The sequence below is a fragment of the Triturus cristatus genome, chromosome 7 (assembly GCF_964204655.1).
Source record: "Triturus cristatus chromosome 7, aTriCri1.1, whole genome shotgun sequence".
In the NCBI taxonomy this organism is placed as follows: Eukaryota; Metazoa; Chordata; class Amphibia; order Caudata; family Salamandridae; genus Triturus; species Triturus cristatus.
The window spans coordinates 253274999-253302815 of NC_140590.1; the positions used below are offsets into that span (position 1 = coordinate 253274999).

At 42.3% G+C, this 27817-nt stretch overlaps 1 protein-coding gene across 1 annotated transcript in view; it reads left to right on the top strand.

Moving 5' to 3' along the window:
* The window catches only part of C7H19orf81 (chromosome 7 C19orf81 homolog), a 565104-nt gene that overhangs the window by 366483 nt on the left and 170804 nt on the right, over positions 1 to 27817 (top strand). Inside the window, exons 4-6 of the mRNA XM_085614338.1 lie at positions 10875 to 10893; positions 11750 to 11799; positions 27659 to 27673. Coding sequence (XP_085470464.1) covers positions 10875 to 10893; positions 11750 to 11799; positions 27659 to 27673 — 84 coding nt within the window. The remainder of the gene's footprint in view (positions 1 to 10874; positions 10894 to 11749; positions 11800 to 27658; positions 27674 to 27817) is intronic.

The following is a 27817-nucleotide window of genomic DNA, read 5'->3' on the forward strand; positions in this document are numbered from 1 at the left end:
GACAAACAGAGTAGAGGTGACAGGCTTTCTCACCCCTTATCTTATCCTTCCTATCTATGTCTGTGCTACTGTTTCTTTCTCTCCCCCTCTCCCTCTTTCTTTCCAATTTTGTCTCCTCCCCTCTATCTTTTATCTTTTACTTTTATCTCTTATTTTATTTTAGGTTTTTGCGACGATTATCAATAAGATTGCTAAGATGTTAATCATAGAAACTTTGGATAACCTGATCTCACTCAGCCCATTCAGGGCAAGATGGTCAACAGAAGCAAGGAAACGGACTATAACTGAAATATTTTCGGTTTATTTCATAGTAAGTTGGTCCTTTCCGCTTCGTAAAAACCGTAAAACCAAGTAGAACATTTTGAACATCATCGATTTCTGTGATATATCGATTGAGAGGTACTCTTCCAATGTTTAAATGGGGTTTGTTTTATGGGGAAACTGACATTGAAAAAAGTGTTGTGCCAGAACGCGTCTGTCAATGTGTGATCTAGCCCAATAAATTAGATTTTTAACATTTCCTGTTAATGACCGTGCAACTGCAGTAGTTTGAGTAGATTGCTGTTTGCGGCTCACCACCATTGTAAGGGTTGCAGGCGGGACGAGAGGTGCGGCGTTCGGTGACTTTTTGTATTTTCCAATATATATATATATATATATTATCTACTGGCGGTCGCCAGTAGATAGTTATAGTTAGGACCGTGTTTCCATAGGAAATCTCAAAATTCTATTTTGAATAACTTTGGCGCCGGTTGACGAATCTTCGCGAAATTTTCAAAACTAATGGGGCGCTCTGCTCAGCTCCTACCCTGAAAGTCTCGGGGGGATTCGTCAAGCGGGGGCCGAGAAAAAAGGGGGGTCCCAAAATGTGTTTTCCCCATGCATTTTCCCATAGGACCTTTAGTCGAAGGTACAGCCCGAACGGCTGAACAGAGTTACTTGAAATTTGGCAGAGAGGTAGTCCTCAGGTCAGGCATGTGCCTTTTGGATATATGGTGTCAATATGGTGTCAATCTGTTCAGTAGTTCCTGAGAAAATTGCAGTTAAAAGCACATACATATCTATAGCCGCGCACCGTGTGCGCACCGTGCGCGCACCCTAACGTGCGCGAGCGTAATTCTAATTGGTGGTTACATGTCAGTCAACATTCGAATCGGTCAAAATCAGGAAGTGTAGGCCACCATTTTGTTTGTTTTCAGTGCGAGAGTGAAAAAGGAAGATGGCGAACATGAAAAGGGGGCAGGGTAGAGAGTTCCTGACCCCCTAGCCTTTGCAGGGGGTCCCTGAAGGACCCCGAAGCCAGAAAAAAACATTTACATTTTTTTTAAAAAAATCAAGGGGGTGCGCGCACCGTGCGTGCACGGTGAAAAACCAAAAAAAAAAAAAAGAATTAATACGTAGTTTATTGTAAAATAAATATATATAAAAAAAAATAATACATACATGACTTAGCATTTAAAAAACCGTACAAATTCACTGAAAAAACCATAGGTTTCACACACGTTATAGTTAGGAATTAGCATTTAAAAAACCTTGCAAATTCACTTAAAAAACCAAAGGTTTCACACATGTTATAGTTAGGTGGATATTTCACTCATAAAAAACCAATGAAAGTTATAGTTCAGATAACTATAACTCGCGCGACCGCCACTCTATCACAAGGATGATGTCATCAGTGATGTCATGAGTGATGCCACTGACCATGTCATGAGTGATGTAATATGTGACGTCATGAGCAGGATTGCGGGCGCGCGAGTTATAGTTATCTGAACTAACTATAAAGGGGGAATTTCATTGGTTTTTTACGAGTGAAATATCCACCTAACTATAACATGTGTGAAACCTATGGTTTTTTAAGTGAATTATATATATATATATATATATATATATATATATATATATATGCTTGCTCCACTGCACCAAAGAAAACGGATCACTCGCTGGCGGGTGCTGTTGTTGCACGGTGGTGCTCCGTGTGAAATATACAGCTCGCAGAATCCCTTACTCCGTCCGAGAAAGATGGCGCCCAAGAAATACGTAGGGGCGTGTCAGTCCTTCCTTGCTTGCAACCTTTTTGAAACATGTAAATTTGTATATAAAAATGGCGCCGCGCTTTTTAGATCGTTAACACACTGACGAAGGGAAACCCCGAAACGCGTCTGTGAAGCGCTAAGGAATAAAACTGGCCCTGAAAAACTGAAACCGCGAGTGCTGTTGCCTTTTTCTCCGGACGGAGTAAGGGATTCTGCGAGCTGTATATATATATATATATATATATATATATATATATATATATATATATATATATATATATGTATATATATGTATATATATATTACCTACTGGCAGTCGCCAGTAGGTCGTTATAGTTAGGACCTAGTTTCCATAGAAAAAGCGTCTTTTGTTTTCCCAATAACTTTGGCGCCGGATGATGAATCTTCGTGAAATTTTCAAAACTCGTGGGGTGCTCCGGTCAGCTCCTATCCTGAAAGGTTTGAGGTGATTCGGTAAGCGGGGGCCGAGAAAAAAGGGGCGTCCCGAAACGTGTTTTCTCCATGTTATTTTCCATAGGAAACTTTAGACACGACTACAGCCCAAACTGCTAAACGGAACTACACCAAATTTGGCAAAAAGGTAGCCGTTGGTTCAGAAAGAGACCTTTTTGTCAAATCGTGTAAATCCGTTCAGTAGTTCCTGAGAAATTCAAAATAATAGAGGTTGAAAAATGCATTTCCAATAGGAAACTTTAGACATGGCTACAGCTCGAACTGCCGAACGGAATTATACCAAATTTGACAAAAAGGTAGTGCTTGGTTCAGAAAGGCCCCTTTTTTTAATGGTGTAAATCCGATCAGTAGTTTCTGAGAAAATCAAAAAATAAAAGTTTCGATATATAGAGGCATGGAGGATCCACGCACCCTCCCGACCACTCTCGCTTGCAGAGAGATGTCCCAGGCCATGCCCCTTTTTATACCTCTATGAAACGCAGCTCTGTGGCGCTTACTGGAGGTACCTGGTGGGCTAGTTGGACCCCAGGGACCCTCAGGATTCAAGGGGACTTAATCCCCCAACTTACAACGCGCCAGGGGGCGTGTTTGCAGAGTGGTGGAGAAAGGGGGCATGGCCTTTGTCTACCTCTCACCAATCCCACTGTGTGGGGCTTCCTGGAGGTAAAGGGTAGGGTAGTTGGCCCCTAAAGGACCCCCAGCAGTGAAGGGGACTTCAATCCCCATCCAAGCGCGTGCCAGGGAGTGCGTTTGTAGAGTGGTGGGCAAAGTGGGCGTGGCCTGGTACGAGTACTTACCAATGCTGCTGTTTGGGACTGACTGGAGGTAATAGTTTGGGAAGTTGTCCCCCAAGGATGTCGTTGGGGGCCAACTACCCCTCTTGTTACCTGCAGTACGTCCCACACAGTGGGTTTGCTAAGACGTCTTCGGAGGCCATGCCCCCCTTTCTCTACCACTCTGCAAACGTGCCTTGTGGCAGACTACAGGATGGGGAATGAAGTCCAATTTAGTCCTGAGGGAGTTTGCGGGCCAAGAATCCCTCCTGGTACCTCCTGTAAGTCCTACGCAGCGGAATTCCTGAGCGTTGGTAGGATGCCCATCACCCTTTCTCCACCACTCTGCAAACGCTACTACTAGTTAAAGTAGCATATTTCTGCACCTCTGACTTAGAGGTAGGTTTAATCCCCCTGCCCTATTATGTAGTAGGGCCTTACAGAGGAAGTCATGCTAATCACAGGGGTACCTCAACGCATAGTGTACCCTAGTGTATGTAGGTGTTTTCACTGTATTCTAAGTGTCTTTTAGCATAGCACTGACTCTAGGCCTGGTTAGTCAGAGTCCAATACCACCTGTACCCATCAGAAAAAGTTGTGGGCACAGGATGATTTTGCAACAAGGCCTCTTTCTGCTCCTCTGTTGGTTCTTTCTGCACATGTCTTGCTTCTTCCTGCACTTTTCTTCATATTAGTGGACTTCTGTTGCTTCTTTCTGCATTTCTTTTGCTTCTTTCTGTGTTTTTTTCTTCTTTCTTCACATGTCCTACCTCTGTAGGCATAGTTAGAAACTAGCATTTAAAAAACCTTTGAAATTCACTGAAAAAACCATAGGTTTCTGGCATGTTATAGTTAGAAATTAGCATTTCAAAAACCTTAGAAATTCATAGAAAAAAACATAGGTTTCAGGGACGTTATAGTTAGTTGAACATTTCACTCGTACATACCCAGAGAAATTCCCCGTTATAGTTAGTTCAGCTAACTATAACTCACGCCCCCGCAATGCACTGCTGATGCTGTCACATATTACATCACTCATGACATAGTCAGTGACATCACTGATGACATCATTGATGACATCACTGATGACATAATCCATGTGATAATTTGATGCTTCTTCTCGCACCCTAATATAACCTTTGATACACCCACTCTAAATTACAGACTGCCATTCTCAAAACCATAGACACTCCAATACCAATGACTGCATACCCACTCACCGATTCTTAGGTTTACACACACATCCACTCACTCATCCGTACAGTCACTCATACTTATGGTCACTCAGTACAGGACTATCATATGCACTCATACACCTATACAGACACTCACAAACCACCACTCATCCATAGAGGTACTCACACACCTAGTCAGTCATGCAAATAATTAATCACACTGCCATTTACTCACCTATACAGTTATACACACACTCGCTCACTTACTCATACAAATACTAGCACATTCTTATGCTCTTATACAATCACTGATACATGCACACACTCATCCATACAGCCACTCTCACAATCACACACTCTCACTTACAGCCATTTATATACTCCAACACACATATATACTGCATTTTACATATGTAGTTACTCACACATGTACCACTGAGATATACATTCACTCACTAACACACCCATACACACACTCACCCACCCCTACAGTCCATCACAGATGAACTCTTGAAACCATGCACCCAGTAAATCACCCACTCACACATCTATGGACAGAGTCACACACACCCCACCCACACAAACACTCAGGCACCCATACAGATACTCAGACAACCAATCAATAACCCATATAGACACTCATGTAGCTATTCATACACCCATGCATTCGCTTACACACCAACCGACAGACGGATACAGACATTCACACAGTTTAGTCACTAACCCATGCATTCAGTAAGATATGTTTAATCACTCACTTATAGAGTCAGTCACGCACCTACTAAATCATCCATTCAGACACTTATACACCCACTCATTCTTCAATACGCCTTTGCCTATATATATTAAACATATTTAAACTTTACAGAAACACACAGTCACTGGATGATGTCATCAGTGATGTCATTTGAGATGTCATCATTGATGTCATCAGTGATGTCACTGACCATGTCATGAGTGATGTAATATGTGACATCATCAGCAGTGCATTGCGGGGGCGCGAGTTATAGTTAGCTGAACTAACTATCAGAGGGGAATTTCTCTGGCTTTGCACGAGTGAAATGTCCAACTAACAATAACGCCCCTGAAACCTATGGTTTTTTCAGTGAATTTCGAAGGTTTTTTAAATGCTAATTTCTAACTATAACGTGCCTGAAACCTATGGTTTTTTCAGTGAATATATATATCTCCCAAACAATTCCCATGCATTTGGACACGCACTCCTCCAGCTGGTGATTTAGTCAAAATAATTTATTCAAAAGGAACAGGCATTTTCACTCCGATTGCTTAGTCCTTCTGCCAGAGGCAGTGTACGTGCTTCAATAATGTTCAACTCCCACAGTTCCCTGCATTTCACTTAACTTAAATGGCCTCCCGTGTGCCATTCTTGATAGAAATCTTTACAGTGCATGCCGGAACTTGTGGTACAATCAAAGTTAATTATTTCCTCCAGTGGATTGATGTGCACTTTCAAACCTTTTTACAGGACCCACTTAAAGCCCTCCAGTGGGCCTCAGAGTAACAATCCTGTTCCTGTGGTATAAGGAACCAGCTGCACCATATTCTCACCGAACAGTTCAGGTAAGACGGGCCCCTCTGATCTTCCTGAAGGGCGGTGCGACCTTCCCACGGCCTGGACTAGCCGTGTATAAATCTCCCAAACAATGCGCATGCATTTGCACACGCACTCCTCCAGCAGGTGATTTAGTCAAAATCATTTATTCAAAAGGAACAGGCATTTTCACTCCGATGGCTTAGTCCTGCTGCCTGACGCGTTTCTGAGCCTTCAAGCTCTTTCATCAGAGGCAGTTTGCGTGCATCAATAATGTTCAACTCCCACAGTTCCCTGCATTTCACTTAACTTAAAGGGCCTCCGGTGTGCCATTCTTGATAGAAATCTTTACAGTGCATGCCGGAACTTGTGGTACAATCAAAGTTAATTATTTCCTCCAGTGGATTTATGTTAGGCCTGGGCAAAAATTTCGTTCCGTTCGCGGAAATTGCGATAATTTGACATTTTTGCGTTCCGCGGAGAGCGCGAAAATGTCAAAAATTCCGGTTTCCGCAGCTTGGCGATAATTTGTTTCTTGCTCGCGCTGTAAAATGATACATTCTCGCGCGCGCGCGATCGCCTTACCTGAATCCCTGCGTTCGCCGACAAGTTTTCTTGATCCGGTCGCGTTCTCCATGAGATGTTGTATTGTTTTTAGCCATTTGCGCTGTCTCGCGACAGTTCGCGCCCGCAGTGACGTCATGCGTCGCGCGATCACGTCTTTCTTCTCGCGATCATGCACCGCGAGAACAACTCAAAACAAGATGGCCGCGCCCGCAAGCAACCACATGGGTAAGTTGGCGACCCGCAACCATGCAGAAAATCTCGCGAACATGCCGGAAAAAAACTTCCGCATCTTCGCGATATTTCTGCTTGTTTGCGATAATTTTAAACATTCTCGCGATAATTTGCGAAGGTTAATTCCGCAAATTCCGCCCACCCCTAATTTATGTGCACTTTCAAATCTTTTTCCAGGACCCAATTAAAGCCCTCCAGTGGGCCTCAGAGTAACAATCCTGTTCCTGTAGTATAAGGAACCAGCTGTGCCATATTCTCACCGAACGGTTCAGGTAAGACGGGCCCCTCTGATCTTCCTGAAGGGCGGTGCGACCTTCCCACGGCCTGGACTAGCCATGTATAAATCTCCCAAACAATGCCCTATGGTTTTTTCAGTGAATTTCTAAGGTTTTTTAAATGCTAATTTCTAACTATAACGTGCCTGAAACCTATGGTTTTTTCAGTGAATATATATACACCACAAATTCCCTGTCAGTTAGACAAACGATGCTCAAGCCAATTCCATTCACGCAAGATTTTTCATTTTAGCATGTGGCAAGCCAAACGCCCGACGCTTTCGGTGCAGCCGCACCTTGGTCACGGGTCAAAGGACTGTTAGTTGCAATCAATTACATACAGTGCACTTCCACCAAAAATAAATGTAAGACTACATATCCCAACTGCTTCATTACAGAGAAGAAAAATGTCATCCATTTTGAAATGGTGACCTTCAATACAGTTTCACCTGTTAGTCAGAATTTACATCCATACTGAATGAACAAATACAGTTTCCCATGATTCGGTGTTGACAGATAAATAAATAAAACTGTGTTGCCAAATCTCTATGTACTCTATGACTGATTAATACATCAGTAAAAATAATACATAATTCACAATTGCGCCCTAGTAGGAAAATGCATGTTCTCTTAGTGTTCTATGACTGATTGATCCATCAGATGAATGATTCACAATACCGACCAATGAATCATTCATGCTGATGGCTGATGCGGGAGGCCTGCCTGTCAATGACTTTTGGAGCACTTTCAGAAGCAGCCAGAGTTTGTTTGGGTTAGGTAACCCTGACACGACGAAGGAACAAATACATCATTACGAGCAAGTACCAAGTTAATGGATTTGTTTTAACCCCTTCGCTGCTGCGGACATTCCGCTGCAGCGCTGGGGGGGGCAGGGGGGCAGCGCGGCGGGCCTGTGCTCATGACGGAGCCGCTCCGTCATGAGCCACAGTTGAGCTGTGCTCATGACGGAACGGTTCCGTCATGACTCCGCCCATTTGCGTTGTCGCCCCGCACAGGCGGGGAAACAGCGCCGCGCAGGCGGAGCGGCCGCCGGCAGGATTGTCATGACGGAACCGTTCCGTCATGAGCACACGACAACCGTGGCTCATGACGGAACGGTTCCGTCATGAGCAGGGAAGGGGTTAAATAATATGAGGACGCATTTTTCACAACAATACGCTATTAAAATGTCACAACTAGCCGTACATGGAATTGATTCCTTTTCAAGGCTGTAACGGTATTGCAGTGCAATTATGTTGTGATAAAGCTATCACGAAAGTGACTGTAAAAATGAAAGGACAAACCGGTGCTCAAAAGCTCAACAGAATGCATTGTGGACTAGGTAGTCCCAGTAAGTGTGAAAGATAGTGATCAGTAATGAATTTGAACATTTGACTATCAATAATATTGGGACATATATAATAAGAGCATAAGAAATATAAAATCGCTGATCACCCACGTTATTTGAATATGTAATTACTATGGATGTTTTGAACAAACCACCTACTACAGTGAGCACGTTAGTTCTTTCTTTATATTTTGGATATTTGAGTATTTAAACAAGTGAACAATTGTTCTCCATTTTTGCATCTGATTAAGACCTTACGGTCGAAATGCGTAATGCTTGAATTTGGTACCTGCTGGAATAAAGAACTTACACTTTGCTCCGACTGAAGGGCTTGCTTTCTTACACACTGAAGGCAGTGTGAGTTTCTTTTGGAATATGTGAACGGTGACTCGGTGAACAAGCCCCGACTCGTTTGACTGAGACGTCCATCATTCAATTCTCATTTGAGGTCATAAAGTTCATGGTTTACGGACGCCCAACGGCTGCCTGTTTATTCTTTTGAGGAATTGGCTAAGTTTGGGCCACTGCATGCCCCGGTGGCTTTCGTCACTCGTGGAGCGGGAGGCCTGCCTGTCAGTAACTTTTGGAGCACTTTCAGAAGCAGCTAGAGTTTGTATGGGTTAGGTAACCCTGACACAACGAAGGAACAAAGACATCTTTACTAGCAAGTACCAATTTAATGGATTTGTTTTAAATAATATGAGGACGCATTTTTCACAACAATACGCTATTAAAATGTAACTAATTAGCCGTACATGGAATTGATTCCTTTTCAAGGCTATAACGGTATTGAATATTTTTCTAAACGGGTGTGTTGTCCGTTTGTAGTGCTCACACTGTATTACTGTTGGTTATGTTCAAATGCTTTACACACTGCCTCTAAGATAAGCCTGACTGCTCGTGCCAAGCTACTAAGGGGGTGAGCAGGGGTTATTTTAGGAGTGTAACTCCCTTACCCTGACTAAGAAGAAGGGTCCCTATTTGGACAAAGGTGCAAGCCCTTGCCAAAGAGAGACTCCCATTTCTAACACTTTCACACGTGGAATGTAGAATACTTCTTTATTCCTCCTTTGCTTCTTTAGAATGCTTACCTTTGAACAGGGAGAGGCAGTTGTTGTGAGCCTTCTTTCCTGCCAGCCAGATTATAAGGTGCTCTTATATAAAGGAGTTTTAACCTTACTTCAACCCAGTGGCATTTTTAGATTATGGATGATAAAAAGACCCAAAAGCTGAGTATATAATTTGTCATGTATGACCAAATGTCCATATCTAGCCTTGGATATGTTTATTGTGTTTCAAAATATCGATCTGGTACCAAGCTATGTCATCATTCAGACCCTTATGTGAATTGTTAATTCTGTATATACCTCTTTGTTCACATTCCACTAGGTTTTTTAATGGGATTTTTTTTGGCTACTTGGAATTTCAGGTTTTTCAAAGACTGCCCACTTCAAGTCAATATCAGCGTGTTTTGTTTCAAGGAAATGATTAGTTTGAATGTTAGCTGATCTACTGTATTTTATTATGCTCCTGTGTTCGCCTATCGTTGTTTTCATTTTTCACTGATCATACCTATATACGGTAGTCCGCATGGATATGTCATTAGGTAAATAACACCTTTTGAATTGCAATTCATATGTTTTTTTTCAAGATCCATGATGTCTTTAGACCCACATCAGTTTGTTTTGTGGTGGTGGCAAACCTACAGACGTTACAGCTGCCACACTGTACATGATCCAAAGTGTATTGTCGTTCCACTTTATTTTTGGTTGATGGCCTAGAATGAATGATCAAATCCTGGATACTCGTGCTCTCCTTGAAACAAAACATAGGTTTTTAATCCATAAATAGCTTGAACCTACAATACTCCAATGTTTGTTGATAACTTTTTAACAGTGTTGGAAAATGTGTTGAATGTGGTTACACAAATGAGATTGTCGTTGTCACATTCTTTTCTTGCGTATCTCTCCAACAAGGCCTTTTGTTATTGTTCCTTGCATGTTTTGATGCCTCTTCAATGATACTGTGTGGATAACTCCGATTCAGCAGTTTTTTGGACAATAGTCTGGCTTCGGAATCAAAGTCAATAATGTGTAAGCTGTGAACTGCAGTCTTAAAAATTGCCCTTGCCTGCAATAATTTAGGATGAAAACGTTCGTGGTGTAACAGACTATTCCTATCATTTGGCTTATGATTGACTATTGTTGTCAATACTTGTCTAGATGGTACAATCTCCATATCAAAGAAGGAAAGACCAGTACGTGACATATTATGGGTACATATATAAAAAAGGTTGCAGGTGTTGATCAAAATGATACATTGTCACCTTTTCAAATGATCAGGTCATCACCTATACACTTATGCCATAAACAGACGTTTCCTCTAAATGGTTAGTTATGGAGCAAATGTACTGCGTCTGAAAATCATGGACATTCAAACCACCGAGACTGGTTCTCCCTATAGAAGTACGATGAGTCTGGAGGTACAGTGTATTGTTGAATTCATATTAGTTTTCTTTGAAACCCGTATGAATCAAGAAAATGATAAACTTCCTGGGAGCTTTGTATTCCCAATCTTCACTAAATATTATCTTTCCAATCGCACTGATGGCTTCATTCTGGGATATACCAATGTACAATGACTCGCTATTGAGTCCGAACAACAGATTTTCTTCTGGATTGAATGGTATCAGGTCAATAAATCTTATGGTTGCATTTGAAAATTATGGCGTAACATGCACCAGTAGTTGTAAATGATAGCCACTAAGGGGCCTATTTACAAGCCCCATACACCGCCGGTGAGTTACTTTTATTGACGCACCGGTGGCGCAGTGTGATGCCGCATATTTACGAGGCCACTTAAAGCAACCCTGCATGGCTTTTCATAGCCTGGTAAATACGGTCCCTTTTCCCGCAGCACTTTGCATAAAAGGGGCGTGCCATGGTTGTTGCTCTGGGTGTTTCTACGCAACACCCATTGATTCTGCCGCATTCCCAGATTTACAACGTTTCGTAAACCTGGACGCCTGGAAAGAGGAAAACACCTCTTATGATTGTTTTTTGTGCAGGAAGGTGTCCCTTCCTGCACAAAAACAATCATCCCCGCAACGCAGGCACCCTCGCACCATGGTGCAAGGGTGCCTGCGCTGGCACGCGGCAGCCAATAGTGCGTGTGCGCAGGGTAGAGCTCAGGGATATGTCATATTGTTGTAAATATGGTCCATCTCTGTGCTTTGAAAATAACACAGCACAGTGCAGCCAAATGGCTTGCGGCACCACATTTCATTACTTTCTTGTAAATAAGGCACTAAATTGTGAGCAGTTCAAGGAATGAACCAATCCTGGACACAATTGGATGTCCTAGGAATTGGGGTCATATTTCTATATCAATCTTTGCGATCTTATAAAAAAAGGGTATTTTGGGGCCTGATCAGGAAATCCACTTCTTTTCAGGTAATCCATACTGTTTCAATGCACCTACAACCATTATTTTTATTGTTTTTAAAAGTCTTGGAGTAGGATCCTGGGGAAAGATCCTGCAGTTTGAACTGTCATTCAATAACCACTGACACATATGGTTGTAAGTAGTGGTGTTCTGTAGTACAATGGCTCCAACTTTGTCAGTGGGCTTTATTATAATTGCTTCTTTATTGCCCAGTTGGTTTAGTGCTACTTTTTCCTTGTTGTTTACATTTTAGAATCTTTCGATTTAGTCTTGATGTCATGTATGATTGCCTGTTTAGACGCCTTAATTTCAGAAGGTAACTGTCACACCATGGATTGAAAGGTAGATTTTTATGGAGTCCTGTGTCATTGATCATGTCCTAAACATGTAGACCAGTTCAGATGATAGTGTACTAATAGCCCCAACCCATCATTGATAACCTATGTTGTTATCTCTTATATTTTCATCAAGTCAAAGTGTCCATTAACAAATCGTGAGATTGGACTACTGAAGACTGTTTTAACTGTATTATCTGGCACTGGTGATTGTGTCTCCTTCTAAAATAGAATTTAAAAACCTTCACCCCCACCTACTAGTGGTTGTAGCACACTTGGACTCATATGAGTTTAAGCATGGGAATGCGCAATGATAAAGCAAGCCACATTATATGGGTGAGGACTTTGCACTTCCCAGTGGTATAACTGTCCCCATTAGGTGCTTACAGGATAGCTCTATTATATTTGTGAGAGTAGACCTTTATTTCTAGTCAAAAGAACTGAATTGTCCTGCCCATGCTCTGGATGCAAGAGCACTTTTTATAAACTGTATATTGGACTTTTCATTTTTGAAAAAAGAGTTTTTACATGCAAAAATCAACATTTTTGACAGCCTGTTGCAGACTATAATGGGCAGATGTCATTTTCTTTTTTTAAAGAAATACATTTTAAAATGTGAATAGGGGATACAGATCATGATCTGCAAACTCTGACAACAGTTTCTACAAAGATCTTTGACTAATGCAAGGAGAAGTCAGTGCAAAGAAAAAAAGTTTAAGACTAAGGTGATATTGATTGGTAAACGTGAGAAATAAATAAAATAACACTACAATTGTAGCGTTCCTCTCATTCTGGACAAACTTAAAAAATATGACCTTTCGCTTCAGCTAACAATTCACATACCACATGCAATTCCAGAACTTATAGAGTTGCTTGGAGTACTACATCTGCTATCATCTGGTGCTTTCCAGCAGACATATTCAGAAGTGACTGGGATTTCACAAAGTGAAAAAGCTGAATCTCGACCCCCTGCGTTTAAATAACTATAGGCCTATCTCTTTGCTACCGGGAGTTACAAAAATTCTAGAAACATATGTCATCAAGACTCTTTCAGCCTTTCTCGAATCTCAAGCAGTGCTTCATCCCACGCAAATGGGGTTTGGACTACAACACAGCGCTGAATGTGCACTATTGGTCGTGGTCGAGGAATTAAGGAAACTCTTGGACCAGGAAGAATCTGCAGCCATTATCCTTCTCTGTCTAAGTGCTGCCTTTGACAGCATTGATCATTTAACCCTCATCCAGAGAGTTTTCAATGCCGGTGTAGGGTACAGAGCACTTGAATGGCTCTTCTCCTTTCTGAGGGTTCGAACCTTTCAGGTTTTAGATTAGACCCATTATTCAATAAGCCTTGCCCTCAGTTGTGGGGTGCCTAAGGCATCCTCCCCGAGTACCACCCTTTTTAATCTGTACATGCTCCCCTATGCTGACATTGTGCAATCTTTAGTTTGCCATTGGTCGCCGATGACACCCAACTGGCCATGTCTATCTCATCCAACCACACCTCTAAACATCTATTCCTAAATCTGTGGCTCCAGGAAGTCGGCAGCTGGATGGCAGGCTGTAAATTAAAACTCAACGAGGACAAGACAAAAGTCATGTTGTTGGGTATTAACATCCAGAGTAGTGTCCCAATGTCTTTTCCAGAATGTTTGAGCAATCTGCCGACCTCTTCAGGCCCATTTAAGGGCCTGGGGGTGTGGCTAGACCATAATCGTATAATGGAATATCAAGCCAAAACAATTTCTGCCAGCATCCAGAGAATGTAGTGGAAAGTTCTCAAGCTCCCCCCTGTCACAACAAGAACAGTGATTATCCAGACTTTGGTGCTGGCACGCCTTGATTGTGGGATGGCTACATAGCTTGGCTCATCGCGCTATGTTGACAAAAGGCTGCAAATCGTGCAGAATCCAGCCGCTCAACTTCTCACTGACACACCTAAGTGTCAATCAGTTACTAAGGCCCTCAAGGATCTCCACTGGCTTCCGGTGGTGTGCGAAATTCATTTTAAATCCCTCTGTATCATGCATAGGACAATAAATAGTAGAGGTTCTTCTTTGCTACGATCATTAGCATCCTTGTACATGCCCAGAAGGCTTCTTAGATCAGTCTCCGCCCATCTACTTAAGATTCCTAGGATTCACAGATTGCGCTGAGGTGGACGCTCTACATTCTTTTTGGTGTCCAAACTCTGGAAATCCCTGCCTCTTGAACTGTCCATTTGGAGCAAAGCATTAAAGATCTGGCTGTTTGGGGAATCATTTTATTCCCTGAATGTTCTACGGTAGCTGTGACAGCGGTGGGAGGCCTTCGGGTAGCTCCACGCTATACAAAAACTGCAGACTTCTGGCACTTGTTTTAAATTCCGTTCTTTCCTTTGCACTTGAGCACCTATATTTTCCAAGACAAGGACAAACTCTTGCATGGTAGCACACAATTCAATGCCATTACACACTTTCCACATGTCCTAGATGCCATACATTGCACACATCTCACCTTGATCGCTCATGCTAAGGTTGAAACAGAAAGAGGAAGGACTATTTTATCAGTGTGCAAGCTACATGTGATGCAATCCATTGCTTTACTGCTTTAATATGATTTATATATCTTCCACTATTACACAATTAGCAAAGAATTTTGAGAATGTCATGTATGGATATAAAATATTAGTGGTTGAGTATCACATTTTGCTATATTACTGTATAAAAAAAAAATCCAATGACAGCTTTCTCAATAATGTTTTATTTATCATGATGTAGTTTACAAAAAATGTGTTTATAACTTTTTTATTATTTGTAAATCTGTTATTATTTGTTTTTATCTTCTAAATCTGAGTCTCATTATTTTTTATAGGTGATCAAGGTTATCCTGTGCCACCATGATTTGCATTTCAATCTATAAGACATACAGTGAGGAACAATTCAATGTCCTCCACCACAAAACCAGAAGTATCATAGTATATTGTTTTGGGATACTGAAACCAAGACTCTGAGGTCTCAGTCTCACTGGAGGGACACATCTGTGCACTCCATCAATAGTATAGCAAAAGTTAGTTGCATAACGGTCACTCCATAATATTAAAGTACATGGTGGAATGTCAGTGGTGGAACATTTATTAGACATGGATGTAATTGTTCGAGGGAGATTAATACATAGCTCCTGTACATGATCAAGACCTAGGGCCTGATTATGAGTTTGGTGGTCCAATGGGCCGCCAAACCCAAGGTGGCAGTGCGGCAAACGTCGCATCGGCAGTCCGACTGCCGTATTACAACCTTGGTGATGGACCGCCGCAACCGCCGGGGAGCTGTGATCCCTCATCATTGGTGCGACAGTTAGAGACCCGCATTATGCTGGTGGTGCCTCTGTGGCTCCGCCATGCATATTACGAGTTACCTCATCAGCACAGTTTTCATGGTGGTGAGGAAGCTAAGGGGGCCCTACAGAGCCCCCTGGTGCCTCATGGTCAGATGCATTCAGGGGGCACATGGGATGCCCCCTGTCTGCATGCACCCCCAGTTCCTGCACAGCATGGACTTCGCATTCCATGTCATGCAGGAATGTGCTTTGACGTTCCCATTGTGAATCCTTTCTAAGGCTAACCGCTGGGGACAACCAAAGACCGCCCGCCAGACCAGTAGTAAACTCCTATTTGGGCGGGTGGGTGGCAATCGACTTTGGCGATGTGGGAGAGGGGTAGTGGCGTGGCAGCCTGCTCCCACACCGCCAAAGTCCTAATTAGGCCCTTAGACAAGGGACACAGGAAAAGAGAGGACTTCATTCTTTTATTAAATAAAAATATCTTTATTGAAATTCTGAAAATTATCATACTGTTTCAAATCTTACAGCTGGCAAAATGTATTCACAAAACCATTTTAAAAATATGTACAACTTCATTAAAAAATAGATACATTAACCCACTTTTTAAAAGGGTACGGATGAGTTTGTCATCAAGTTTAAATTTATCAAAATTAATGTTTGTAACTGTTGGAGGTGGCCCCACTTATCACATAATGGGATTGTATGTCATATTCGCTTATATTTTGTCTATCACATTTTTTTCATAATTCAAAAAATTGAAAATCTAAAATGCCATGTTTTACATATTAAATCTGTAACACATCAGGGACTTGTTATATATTCACTGAAAAAAACAAAAGTTACACAGACGTTATAGTTAGAAAATAGAATTAAAAAAAACAGTAGAAATTCACTGTAAAAAAACCAAAGATTGCAAGGACGTTATAGTTAGGCTCAGATTTTACTTGTCCAAAACCATAGAAATTCAGCACTTATAGTTACCTTAAAACTGTAATTTACATCCCCGCAATGCATTGCTTATGACCTCACATATCACATCACTCATGACATGGTCAGTGACATCACTGATAACATCTCAAATGAAATCTCTGATGACATCATCCAGTGAGTGTGTTTCTTAAACGTTTCAGAGACTTAAAGATATATACTGAGCTACTACATACGTTTAATTACTATTCTTTTTGTACTACTAATGAGTGATAGTGGTTCTCATCTGAGTGGCTATTTGGCTATCTGTATCAGTGTGGGAGTGGGTGTGTGAGTGGCTGTATGGGTGCTTGAGTGGCTGTGTGAGTGGCTATATGGATAAATAGGTAGATGTGTGCATGTTTGTATGGGTGTTTGTATGGCTGTCTGAGTGTCTGTATTGGTGAGTAAGTGGGTATGTGAGAGGCTGTATGGGTGGGTGCATCAGTGACAGTGGCAATGTGAGTAGCACTATGGGTCAGTGAGTGGGTGTGTCAGTGGCGCTTTATGGATGAGTGACTGTATGAGTGGGTTTATGGGTGGGTGAGTGAGTGTATGAGTGGGTTTATGGGTGAGTGAATGGCAGTTTGAGTGGGTGTTTGGTTAAGTGAGTTGGTGTGTGAGTGGCTGTGTGAGTGTCACTGTGGGTGGGTGAGTGGGTTTATCAATGGCCGTAGGTGTGGGCGAGTGAGTATATGGGTAGGTGTATGGGTGAGTGAGTGGCTGTTTGAGTAGGTGTTTGGTTAAGTGAGTTGGTGTGTGAGTGGCTGTATTGGAAAGTGAGTGTCTGTGAGTAGTTGTATGGGTAAGTGATTGGGTGGGTGTGTAAGTGTGTAAGTGGTTATATTAATGTGTGAATAGATATGTAAGTGGTTGTGTGGGTATGTGTGTTGGTGGGTTACTAGTTTCATGGGCGAGTTTATGGTTGTGTTAGATTGCATGTCATCTGACTGGCTGTGTGACTGTCTGTATAAGTGTGGGAGTGGCTGTATTGGTGAGTGAATGGCTGTGTGAGTGTTGTATGGTTGAATAAGTGAGTGTGCAAGTAGCTATATGGGTGTGTGTGGCTGTGTGAGTTGTGTAACTAACTGTATAGGTGAATGAGTGGGTGGGTGAGTAGCTCTATGACTGAGTGAGTAGGTGTGTGAGTGGTTGTATGGGTCTTTGAATTGGTATATGAGTCCTTGTGCAGGTATGTGAGTGGGTGTATGAGAGATTACACGGGTGTGTGAGTGGGTGTGTGAGCGGTTCTGTGGATGATATCACTAATGTCATCAGTGATGTAACTGACCATGTCATGAGGTGATGTAATATGTGCGGTCATAAGCAGTGCATTGTGGGGGGCTAAGTTGTAGTTAGCGCAGGTAACTATAGTTGCTGAACGTCTATGGTTTTGTATGAGTGAAATCTGAGCCTAACAATAATGTCCCTGTAACCTTTGGTTTTTTCAGTGAATTTCTAAGGTTTTTAAAAAACAAATTTTTAAGTATAAAAACCATGTCACCGTTGGAGTTTTTCAGAAGATTTCTAATGTTTTTTAAGTTCATGTCTTGTAACTGTAGTATTTCATTTTTTTATTTTTACCATTTATTTCAAGATATTTTGTACATATGCAGTTTACATTTTTATTGATTTTTTTTATTTATACTTTTTTATTTAAAATAGCAATTTTTGTTCATTTATACTTTGTATGTTTTTTGCTTTTTTGTACAGTTTTTTCATTTTAAAATATTATTCTAAAGAACTATTTTAAATGAAAGAACATATCCAAATGCTTTGTGAGAAATATGTAATAATTTTGTTAATTCTGTTTTTATTATTTTGTTTTTTGACTGGGTATGGGAGTGTCAGTATTGGTGTAAGAGTGGGTGTGAGTGCATGTATGGGTAATGAGTGGGTGTAAGAGTATCTGTATGCATGTCAGAGTAGGTGTGAGAGTGTCTGTATGGGTGTCACACTGAGTTTGAGAATGTGTGTGTGATTGGGTGAGATTGTCTGTATGGGTGTGAGAGTATCTGTATGAGTGTGAGAGTGAGTGTGAGAGTGTCTGTATGGTGTCAGAGTGGATTTGAGAGTATGTTATGTTATGGTATGTTAGTGGGTGTGAGAGTGTCTATGGGTGTCTGAGTGGGGTTGAGTGCCTGTGTGTGACTGGGTGTGAGAGGTTCTGTATGAGTGTAAGAGTGGGTGTGAGTGTCTGTATGGGTATGGGACTGGACGTCAGAGTGTCTATGGGTGTCTGGGTGTGAGAGTGTCTGTGTGACTGGGTGTAAGAGGGTCTGTATGAGTGTAAGAGTGTAAGAGTGGGTGTGAGAGTGTCTGAATGGGTATGTGAGTGGGTGTGAGAGTGTCTGTATGGGTGTCAAAAGAGGTGTGAGTTTCTGTATAGGTTTCAGAATGGATGTGAGAGTATATTTATATATTTTTTTATTTCTGTAAAATCTGTGGATCTGTCACAGATTTTCACAGAGGGGCTGCGCTGGGCCTCGTGGATGTCATGCGTGGCCCAAGAAACATTTTCTGGCATTTTAATGCCCATTAAACATCTTTTCACCTCATTTACAACATGCACAAGAGGTCAGAAAAGCTCTTACCTGACCCATTCAATTAGTATACAAGCACATTTTCAGTTCCGGGAACCTTTTCCCTTGATATAAAAGGGCAGCAGCAACTTTTCTGTCAAGTTGGGGGAAGCCAATAAGGTCCCTGCTTTGGTGCATGAATTCGTGGATTCCTGTGGTTGTATCCATGGAGGGTCCACAGACCTAGATATACAAATTTGTTTTTCAGTTAATATTTCTAAAACTGCTGCATGGATTTACACCAAATAACAAAAACCAAACTTTACGCACCAAGAGCTATGTTTCTGCCAAATTTTGAGTAATTCCGTTCAGCGGTTCGGGCTGTATTCGTGTTCAAAATCCCTATGGGAAATTGCATGGGGACAAACGCGTTTTGGGATCTTCCCATTTTCTTGGCCTCCGCTTGACGGATCACCCCCAAAACTTTCAACACAACAACTGAAATGAGTAGTAGTAGTAGTAGTAGTAAATCTTTATTCGGTTATAAAACATTAATAACCATAAAAGCACATAAAATACAAGTTAAACACATTTTACACAGTATAAAACAAGTAAGGTGTATATAAATGGCTAAAACTCTTATACTGTAGCAGAATTTACTTCACCCGAGGTTTTCTCTATGTTTAAAGATACATTTTAAGAATGTGCTGACACTTTTCGAAATCAGTATGGTATTCAGAAATTGCAAGTGCAGCATAGCAGGGCGACATCTTCTGAGACCGAGAGTTCTCAACAAGGGAATTAGCCATAATTTGCGATGTGTATTATAAAATTTGCAAAACAGAACGGTGTGCATTGTTGATTGTTCGGACGTCTCGTCACAGGGGCACACTGATAAACACTCTTCCCAAGTATGTCTATTCGGGAAGGCTACAAGCCTGTGGAAGATATTCAGCCTGAATCGTGCCAACAAAAAACGCTCAAATTGTGAGTCAACATAAGTCAGATAAGGTTCCATTTCCAAGGTGGTCATTACTGCTAGGGAATGTTGGACAGATGGTTTAGTTATCTCCTTGCTCAACCGTAACTCTTCCATGAAGCTCAGAGCCCTTATCTTTAAATCTTTCTTTGGGATCTCAGCGATTGATTCGGGGTAGACATAATATTTATTCATCCCCAGGTCAGCAAGGAGATTTTTTACATATGCCAGCCACTCAATTTTCCCCACATGATCCAAAGACATACAGTCTGCCACTATCTCTTTTGTGAATGAGTTATTTGTTGACGTCCAAATGCGGCGCCACAACAGAAGCGGTTGGATTTTAGCCAAATCCTCGATGTGGGGCAAACCAAGTTCTGCGTGGCAGGCAAAAGTAGAAACTCGCTTAGGTACCGCCAGGAGGACTCTCAAAAATGTGTTCTCTGCTACCTGTAAAGCATTGGTGTTTTTGTGTCTCCACAACCCCGCGCCATAAAGTGCGATGGAGTGACACTTTGCTTTATAAATACGGAGCAGCTCTATTGGTGGCCTCTTTCCTAGCTTCTGGGAAAATTTTATAAGGGCGATTATTGGTCGCAGAAGTTGATGTTTGCGAGCTTCAATAGCCGCTTTCCAATTGAGTTTTTCATCCATCATAACCCCGAGGTATGGATATTGAGTAGTCAGATCTACTCTCTCTTTATCAATGGAAATGGACGTTCCCCCTTTCTTTCCCTTTCCTGCCACTATCACATATGTTTTTTTAATATTTATTTTAAGATCCAAGCGTCCCATGAACCTTGAATATCTTTCCAGAGCTTTCTGCAGCTCACGCGGGGTACGTGCCAGGATCACGGCATCATCCGCGTAAAGAAGCGCTGGCACCAGGCGATTTTTCACTCGGGGGAGGTCCTGGCCCCCCCTCAACATCTCTGCCTCAAGACCATTAGTATAGAGGGAGAAGAGAAAGGGGGCCAGCACACAACCCTGCCTCACGCCCCGCTCCACCTTAAAGGACTCAGATAGTTCCCCCTGCGTTCCAAAGCGGACCCTGGATGAGGCGTTAGAATATAATGCACGAAGAAGGTCTACAAGGGGTGGATCTATACCCATGTCGGTGAGGACTGACCAAAGCTTCGAATGGGAGACGCAATCAAAGGCCGCGGAAAGGTCAACATAAACCATGTATAACCTTCCTTGCTTTGCTGATGCGTACTTTCCCATTATTAAGGATAAGTTCAATGCCTGCTCGGTTGTTCTGAAGCCCTCACGAAAGCCGAACTGGATATCGGATAGGATCTTACGGTCGTCTACCCACTCCTGTAAGCGCTGGAGAACCATTCTGCCCAGTACTTTACCAAGAGAATCTAATAGTGAAATTGGCCTGTAACAGGTCACCTCCTCCCTGTTTCCCTTCTTAAATATAGGGACCATAATCGATTTGGTCCAAGTTTTAATTAGCCCATGCATCAGTGCTGCGTCAAACACTCTCTTTAAAATTGGGGCCCACAAATCTAATTTGAACTTAAAGAAATCGATTGGTATTACGTCTGGGCCAGGGGCTTTTCCACATTTGCTCATTTTAACAGCATTTATAACTTCAGTGATTTCGAAGTTTATGGGAATCGGGAATAAATTGTCTTGTAGACTCTGGTTATTCTCCTCTGGTATGTCTACTCCTGGGAGTTTACCAAAGACTTTAGAGAAATAGCTTACCCATTTTGGGCCCTCGATCGCCACTTCGACTATTCGGTGATCAATTGCATCTGTCAGGAAGGGAGTCTTCACCACCTTCCAGAACTGCTCACTATTTCTATTCTGGGAGCTCTCGTATAATTGATCCCATATGGCTTTTTTCAATTCCTGTTTTCTTGTTTTACAGGCTAATTGATAAGACCTTCTGGTGATCTCCTCTTGGTCTCTTACGGGTTTTGACAACGCTATTTTTAAGGATTTATGGGCCATGGTGCACTCATGGTTGAACCATCCTTTTTTCCCATCTTTATTCCCTTTTTTATTGCATGTTAAAAAATCCTTTACCTTCTTCGAAATTAAGCTAAAATTGTGCAAAAGATCTTCTTCACCAGTGTCTGTGTCTAGGCACTTCACAATGGCGGGGTATGCCGCATGTACCACCCTTTTTGTCAGGGCTACTGGGTCTATCTTTCCCCATCCTATGGCATAGCCGTTAGTTTTTGTAAGATGTATATTATTCTGGGCAAGTACGGTCATCATCAATTGTGATGTTAGTTTCCCCTGATCCACAACCAAGTCAAAGGCCAGAGCAGCGTGATCACTTAGGGTGTTGATTATCAATCTAAATCTCTGAGCCTTGCTATCAAGTGTTGCAGAGACCAATATGTAATCGATCGTCGACTCCCACCCCCTACCTAAATAAGTTGGGTATAACTGCCCAGAAAGGATGTTAGTTTTGTTCAAGATCACTAGGCCTAACTCTGACAAGATTTCATTTAATAGATCTCCTACCCCCGAATGAATAAAGTGGGTCGTATACTTTTCTGTTTCTTCCTCCACACCACAGATATTGCTATTTTTCGCATCGCAGGGGTGATGGTTAAAATCACCGCCCAAAACGATGCTTGGGACGACTGACCCTTGCATTTTTTTTGTCAAAGTAGAAAGTTTGTTGCGGAGAGCCCCGAATAGATTTGCTCTCTCACTTTCAGGGAGGTTAACATAAGTGTTTACCAAAATAATTATCCTCTTCTTCTGGAATGATAGTCTCAAAATCTGATAATTGGGGTGTAAACTAAGAGCTGTTACTTCTAACCCTGGTATAGTATTTTTTATATATACCGTCAGGCCACCCTTAGCCCGACCGTGAGAACTTGCGACTGCCGCTGAAAAATAAGTTTTATACCCAGTCAGATGCAGTTCATTAGTGGTCCATGTCTCCTGTAGACAAATCACATGATAATCTTGAGCAAAATCGATAACACTTCCATTCGTTATTTTTGGACGTAGGCCCGCTATGTTCCAAAACATAGTTTGTACTATATTGTCTTCCTTTCTAGGGTCTGGACATTTGTTTAAGCTAGCTACCTCCGCTGCGAGTGGGTTCTCCAGGGCTCTTTGCCCTTCATCCTCCTTCTGCTTGGATCGACTACAACAACTATTCCCCCCGGTGGTAGTGTCAGCTCCTCTGATTGGTGTTAGAATAGGTGATGGTAGGTAGTTGCTACTTTCCAATTCTTGCCTTTCTGTCCTTTCGCTTGGGAGGGCGATCTCTTTGTGGGTGATAGGGTCAACCGTACTGGGTTTTTGTACGGGGACCTGCTCTGAACTAAGTCAATCTACGTTTTCCAAGCCACACAGCACCGAGAAATGGTTAGAGGTGGGTATATTGAACCTCTGTTGTAGCTGGGGGTTATTATTCCAATGTGATGCATTGAAGCTCTGATTTAGATGGTGATTGTTAATCTGGAACCTCCTAGTGGACTGAGGGAAAATTTTGATAAGGGAATTGGTAATCTACTTCCCTCCAGTCTAGAGGAAAATCTTTTAGAGGGTTAGATTTTAGATTGGAGGTCAGTTCTCGTGGGTAGAAATAGTTAACATAATGTGTAGAAATACCACCCCCCCCTCTAGCTTCATACCAGTCGCCGATACATCTAACTGCTCTATGGTAGTAGAGTAATGAGTAGTAAATGAGTTTAAAATTTTTTGCAAGAATTCGTCAAACTGAGCTAATCTTATTGGTAAAGCAAAAAAATGCTTTTCCTATGGAAACATGGTACCAGCTATAACTCCCTACTGGCGACCGGAGGAGACGTTTGGTGATATTTTGGCGTGCTGCCTATGGTACGCACAAAGGACCCTCTCACGAAGTGGTCACGGACACATGGGCAACTGGAAACTGCAAATTTGCCGAGGTTTCGATTTACCGTGACCCACCGCCTATACTCCTGGGGGCCGAGAAACTGCTGTCATTTGGCAGGCCAAGATTTCTTGGAGAGACGCTGTCACTGTACTTACGTCTCCAGACTCGCTGTCCTGTGAGTTGGGTGGCTGAGAGTAGGGGACACAAGGTCGTTTATCCCCTGCATTTTCATTGTCATTCCCCCCTGCGCTGCATTGGATTTCCAACCTGCTGCATGATGGGAGAAGTAGTCCTGGACATTGGACTACGGAGGTGGATGCAGGATAATGTGGTGCAGGTGAGCCCCCTACCACTGGGGAACGAGGAGCCCATAAAGAGACTATCAGTGGGAAATCACGCTTTGAACTGTGGCATTTGAAAAAGGCTGTCTGCCGAAACTGGTCATGCCCTATTTCGAATAAACGACATGTGAAACCCCTCTGTGTCCTTTGTTCTACTCTGAAGGGAGGAGAAGTTTGGTGATATTTTGGCGTGCTGCCTGTGGCATGCACAAAGGACCCTCTCATGAAGTGGTCACGGACACATGGGCAACTGGAAACTGCAAATCTGCTGAGGTATCGGATTACCGTGACCCGCCGCCTATACTCCTGGGTGCCGAGAAACTTCTGCCATTTGGCGGGCCAAGACTTCTTGGAGAGACACTGTCACTGTACTTACGATTCCAGACCCGCTGTCCTGTGAGTTGGGTGGCAGAGAGTAGGGGACACAAGGTCATTTATCCCCTGCATTTTCATTATGATTCCCCCCTGCGCCGCATTGGATTTCCAACCTGCTGCATGATGGGAGAAGTAGTCCTGGACATTGGACTACGGAGGTGGATGCAGGATAATGTGGTGCAGGTGAGCTCCCACCACTGGGGAAGGAGGAGCCCATAAAGAGACTTTCAGTGGGAAATCACATTTTGAACTGTGGCATTTGAAAAAGGCTGTCTGCCGAAACCGGTCATGCCCTATTTCAAATAAACGACCCGTGAAATCCTGCTGTGTCCTTTGTTCTACTCTGAAGGGAGGAGAAGTTTGGTGAGATTATATATATATAAATATAGATATATATAGATAGATATATAGATATCTATATACATATACATATATTCATATTCACTGAAAAAACCATAGGTTTCACACATGTTATAGTTAGCTGGACATTTTACTGATAAAAAACCAATGAAATTCCCCCGTTATAGTTACTGTAGGCAACTATAACTCACGCGACCGTAATCCTCTGCTGATGCTAATACTGTATTTAGACACTTATTTGCCCATGTCTTCTTCCATTAAATTTTAGCTATACATATATTACAAATATTTTTTTTTCATAAAGACACATATGTCATCAGCAGAGGATTACGGTCGCGTGAGTTATAGTTGCCTACAGTAACTATAACGGGGGAATTTCATTGGTTTTTTATCAGTAAAATGTCCAGCTAACTATAACATGTGTGAAACCTATGGTTTTTTCACTGAATTTCCAAGGTTTTTTAAATGCTAATTCCTAACTATAACGTGTGTGAAACCTATGGTTTTTTCAGTGAATTTGTACGGTTTTTTAAATGCTAAGTTACTTTACGCCATTTGTGGCGTGCGCGCCACTTAACGCAGTTCGTTCCGTGCGCGCACCGTGCGCTTCGCGCACCGTGCGCGCACAGTGAGCACGTGGTGCGCTTCACGCACCGCGTGCCCACGTTACGCTAGATGGGCCATGAACGCACGATGCGCTTCGCGCACCGTGCGCACATGGAGGACATATGATGAGCATCGTTGTGACAGGTAAAATATATGTTTTGTTTAGCTCTATTAAGCCATGCACAAAAGGTCCCCTTCGGGCACCTTTTGCACACGGGGTGGGGAGAATGTGGATATTTTTTTATTTTTTATTATTATTTCTTACCGTACGCGTACGGTAAGCGTAATCGGCGAAATTTTCGAAAAAATTAAAATTGCCTTTTTTCACTTGGGGGATCGTTGGGGACTCCCTCGACATGGCTAGGTGCTTGGGAGCTGTGTAAACAGCCCCTTTACATGTTTTTGCACTTGGTTTTTCAACCCCCTGTCAGAGTGCGAGAGAGAAAATGGCGGCCGCCGCTTCCTGGTTTCGACCGATTCGAATGTTTACTAAGATCTAAGGGCCAATCAGAATCGCGCTCGCGCACGCCACCGTACGCGTACGGTAAGCGCACCGTAAGCGCACCGTAAGCTGGCTCAGATATATATATTGATTTAAAGGCTATTTTCTCAGAATCTACTGAACAGATTTACACCAAACCTACAAAAGGCACTTCCTTGACCTGAGGACTACCTCTCTGCCAAATTTCAAGTAATTCTGTTCAGCCGTTCGGGCTGTAGCTGTGTCTAAAGGTCCTATGGAAAAATGCATGGGAAAAACGCGTTTTGGGACCCCCCTTTTATCTCAGCCCCCGCTTGACGAATCCTCCCGAGACTTTCAGGGTAGGAGCGGAGCGTAGCGCCCCACCTATTTTGAAAAATTCGCGAGGATTCGTCAACCGGCGCCAAAGTTATTCAAAATAGAATGTTGCGGATTTCCTATGGAAACGTGGTCCTAACTATAACTACCTACTGGCGACCGCCAGTAGGTAATATATATATATATACATTCATTTTCAGATTGCTCCTTCCGTCTCCCCACGCCCAAGGCAGGCAGGTCGTTCGGTGTCGGCGGAGCGCGCCGACTTTAAGATTTCCAAATACGTCAAGTACAACGACCACCACCGAGCTTTTCAATCACCAGATCTTAGTTTATTAGGTAACGCGTTTCGCCTGACACAGCAGGCTTGATCACACCTGCTGTGTCAGGCAAAACGCGTTACCTAATAAACTAAGATCTGGTGATTGAAAAGCTCGGTGGTGGTCGTTGTACTTGACGTATTTGGAAATATATATATACATATATATGTTTTTTTTCATGTTGTATTACAACATAAGGAAAAAGCAAGAACTTAGACACTTAGAATACCAATTCACTAATTTTATTAATATTGATAGCTCTTGCTGACAGGGTAATGTAAATACAAATAGGAAGTCATCAAGAAATAAATTGTTTGGAAAATTGAATCAATGCATATCATTGAAAGAAGGAACCCTAATGGATTAAACATTGATAAATAACTGTCAGTATATATTGACTATTTGACAGCTGGATTCCGCTCAATAAACAATAACACATATATGTGGATACACTAGCATCTATGAGAACAACTGTTGGAGATTTTATTAACAAGCCGTTTACGCTAAAAATCTAGGCACACAAATGTTAGACCTACATATGAAAGAGGAAATTGTTCTATCTGGGAATGGTTGATATGAATATAAAATGTGCCTTTGATAATTCTTCAATAACTTGATATTTTATCATATTCCTTACTGATGGTATACTGGCCTGCACCTGTGACTGTATTGCACAACAATATTTTGCCACCCATGTGCAGAAAATTAAAATGTCTTCCCTGTGGTATTTTAATGTAAATGCTCTCATAAGCTATGTGAGGCTAAAAAAGGACAGTTATTTGGGATTTAAGAAATCTGATACAGCAGTAATGAACAAGTTACTTACCTTTGGTAGCAATTTATCTGCAAGAGACATATGTTAGTTTTAGATTCCTTACCTTAGAAATTTCCCCCAGGTGTCAGTCTGGATCCGGAGATTTTTCTTTAGCATTACTCCTGCATGTCAGTAGATGGCGTCTGTTGACTCCGCGTCCTTCGACGGCGTTGTAGTCACCGGGATGACATTGCGGTGCCTACTTAGAGGCCGCCGCTGCGCGTTGACGTCAGTTCTGACACGACTTTCCAAGCTAGAAGTGCAGAGCCATAAAAGACACTGACCACTGGTGCACCACAACTAGGGCACTGTAAGGGAGTCCCTATCCCTATAAATCAGTTCGCAGAGCGGGGAGGATGGGTGGGG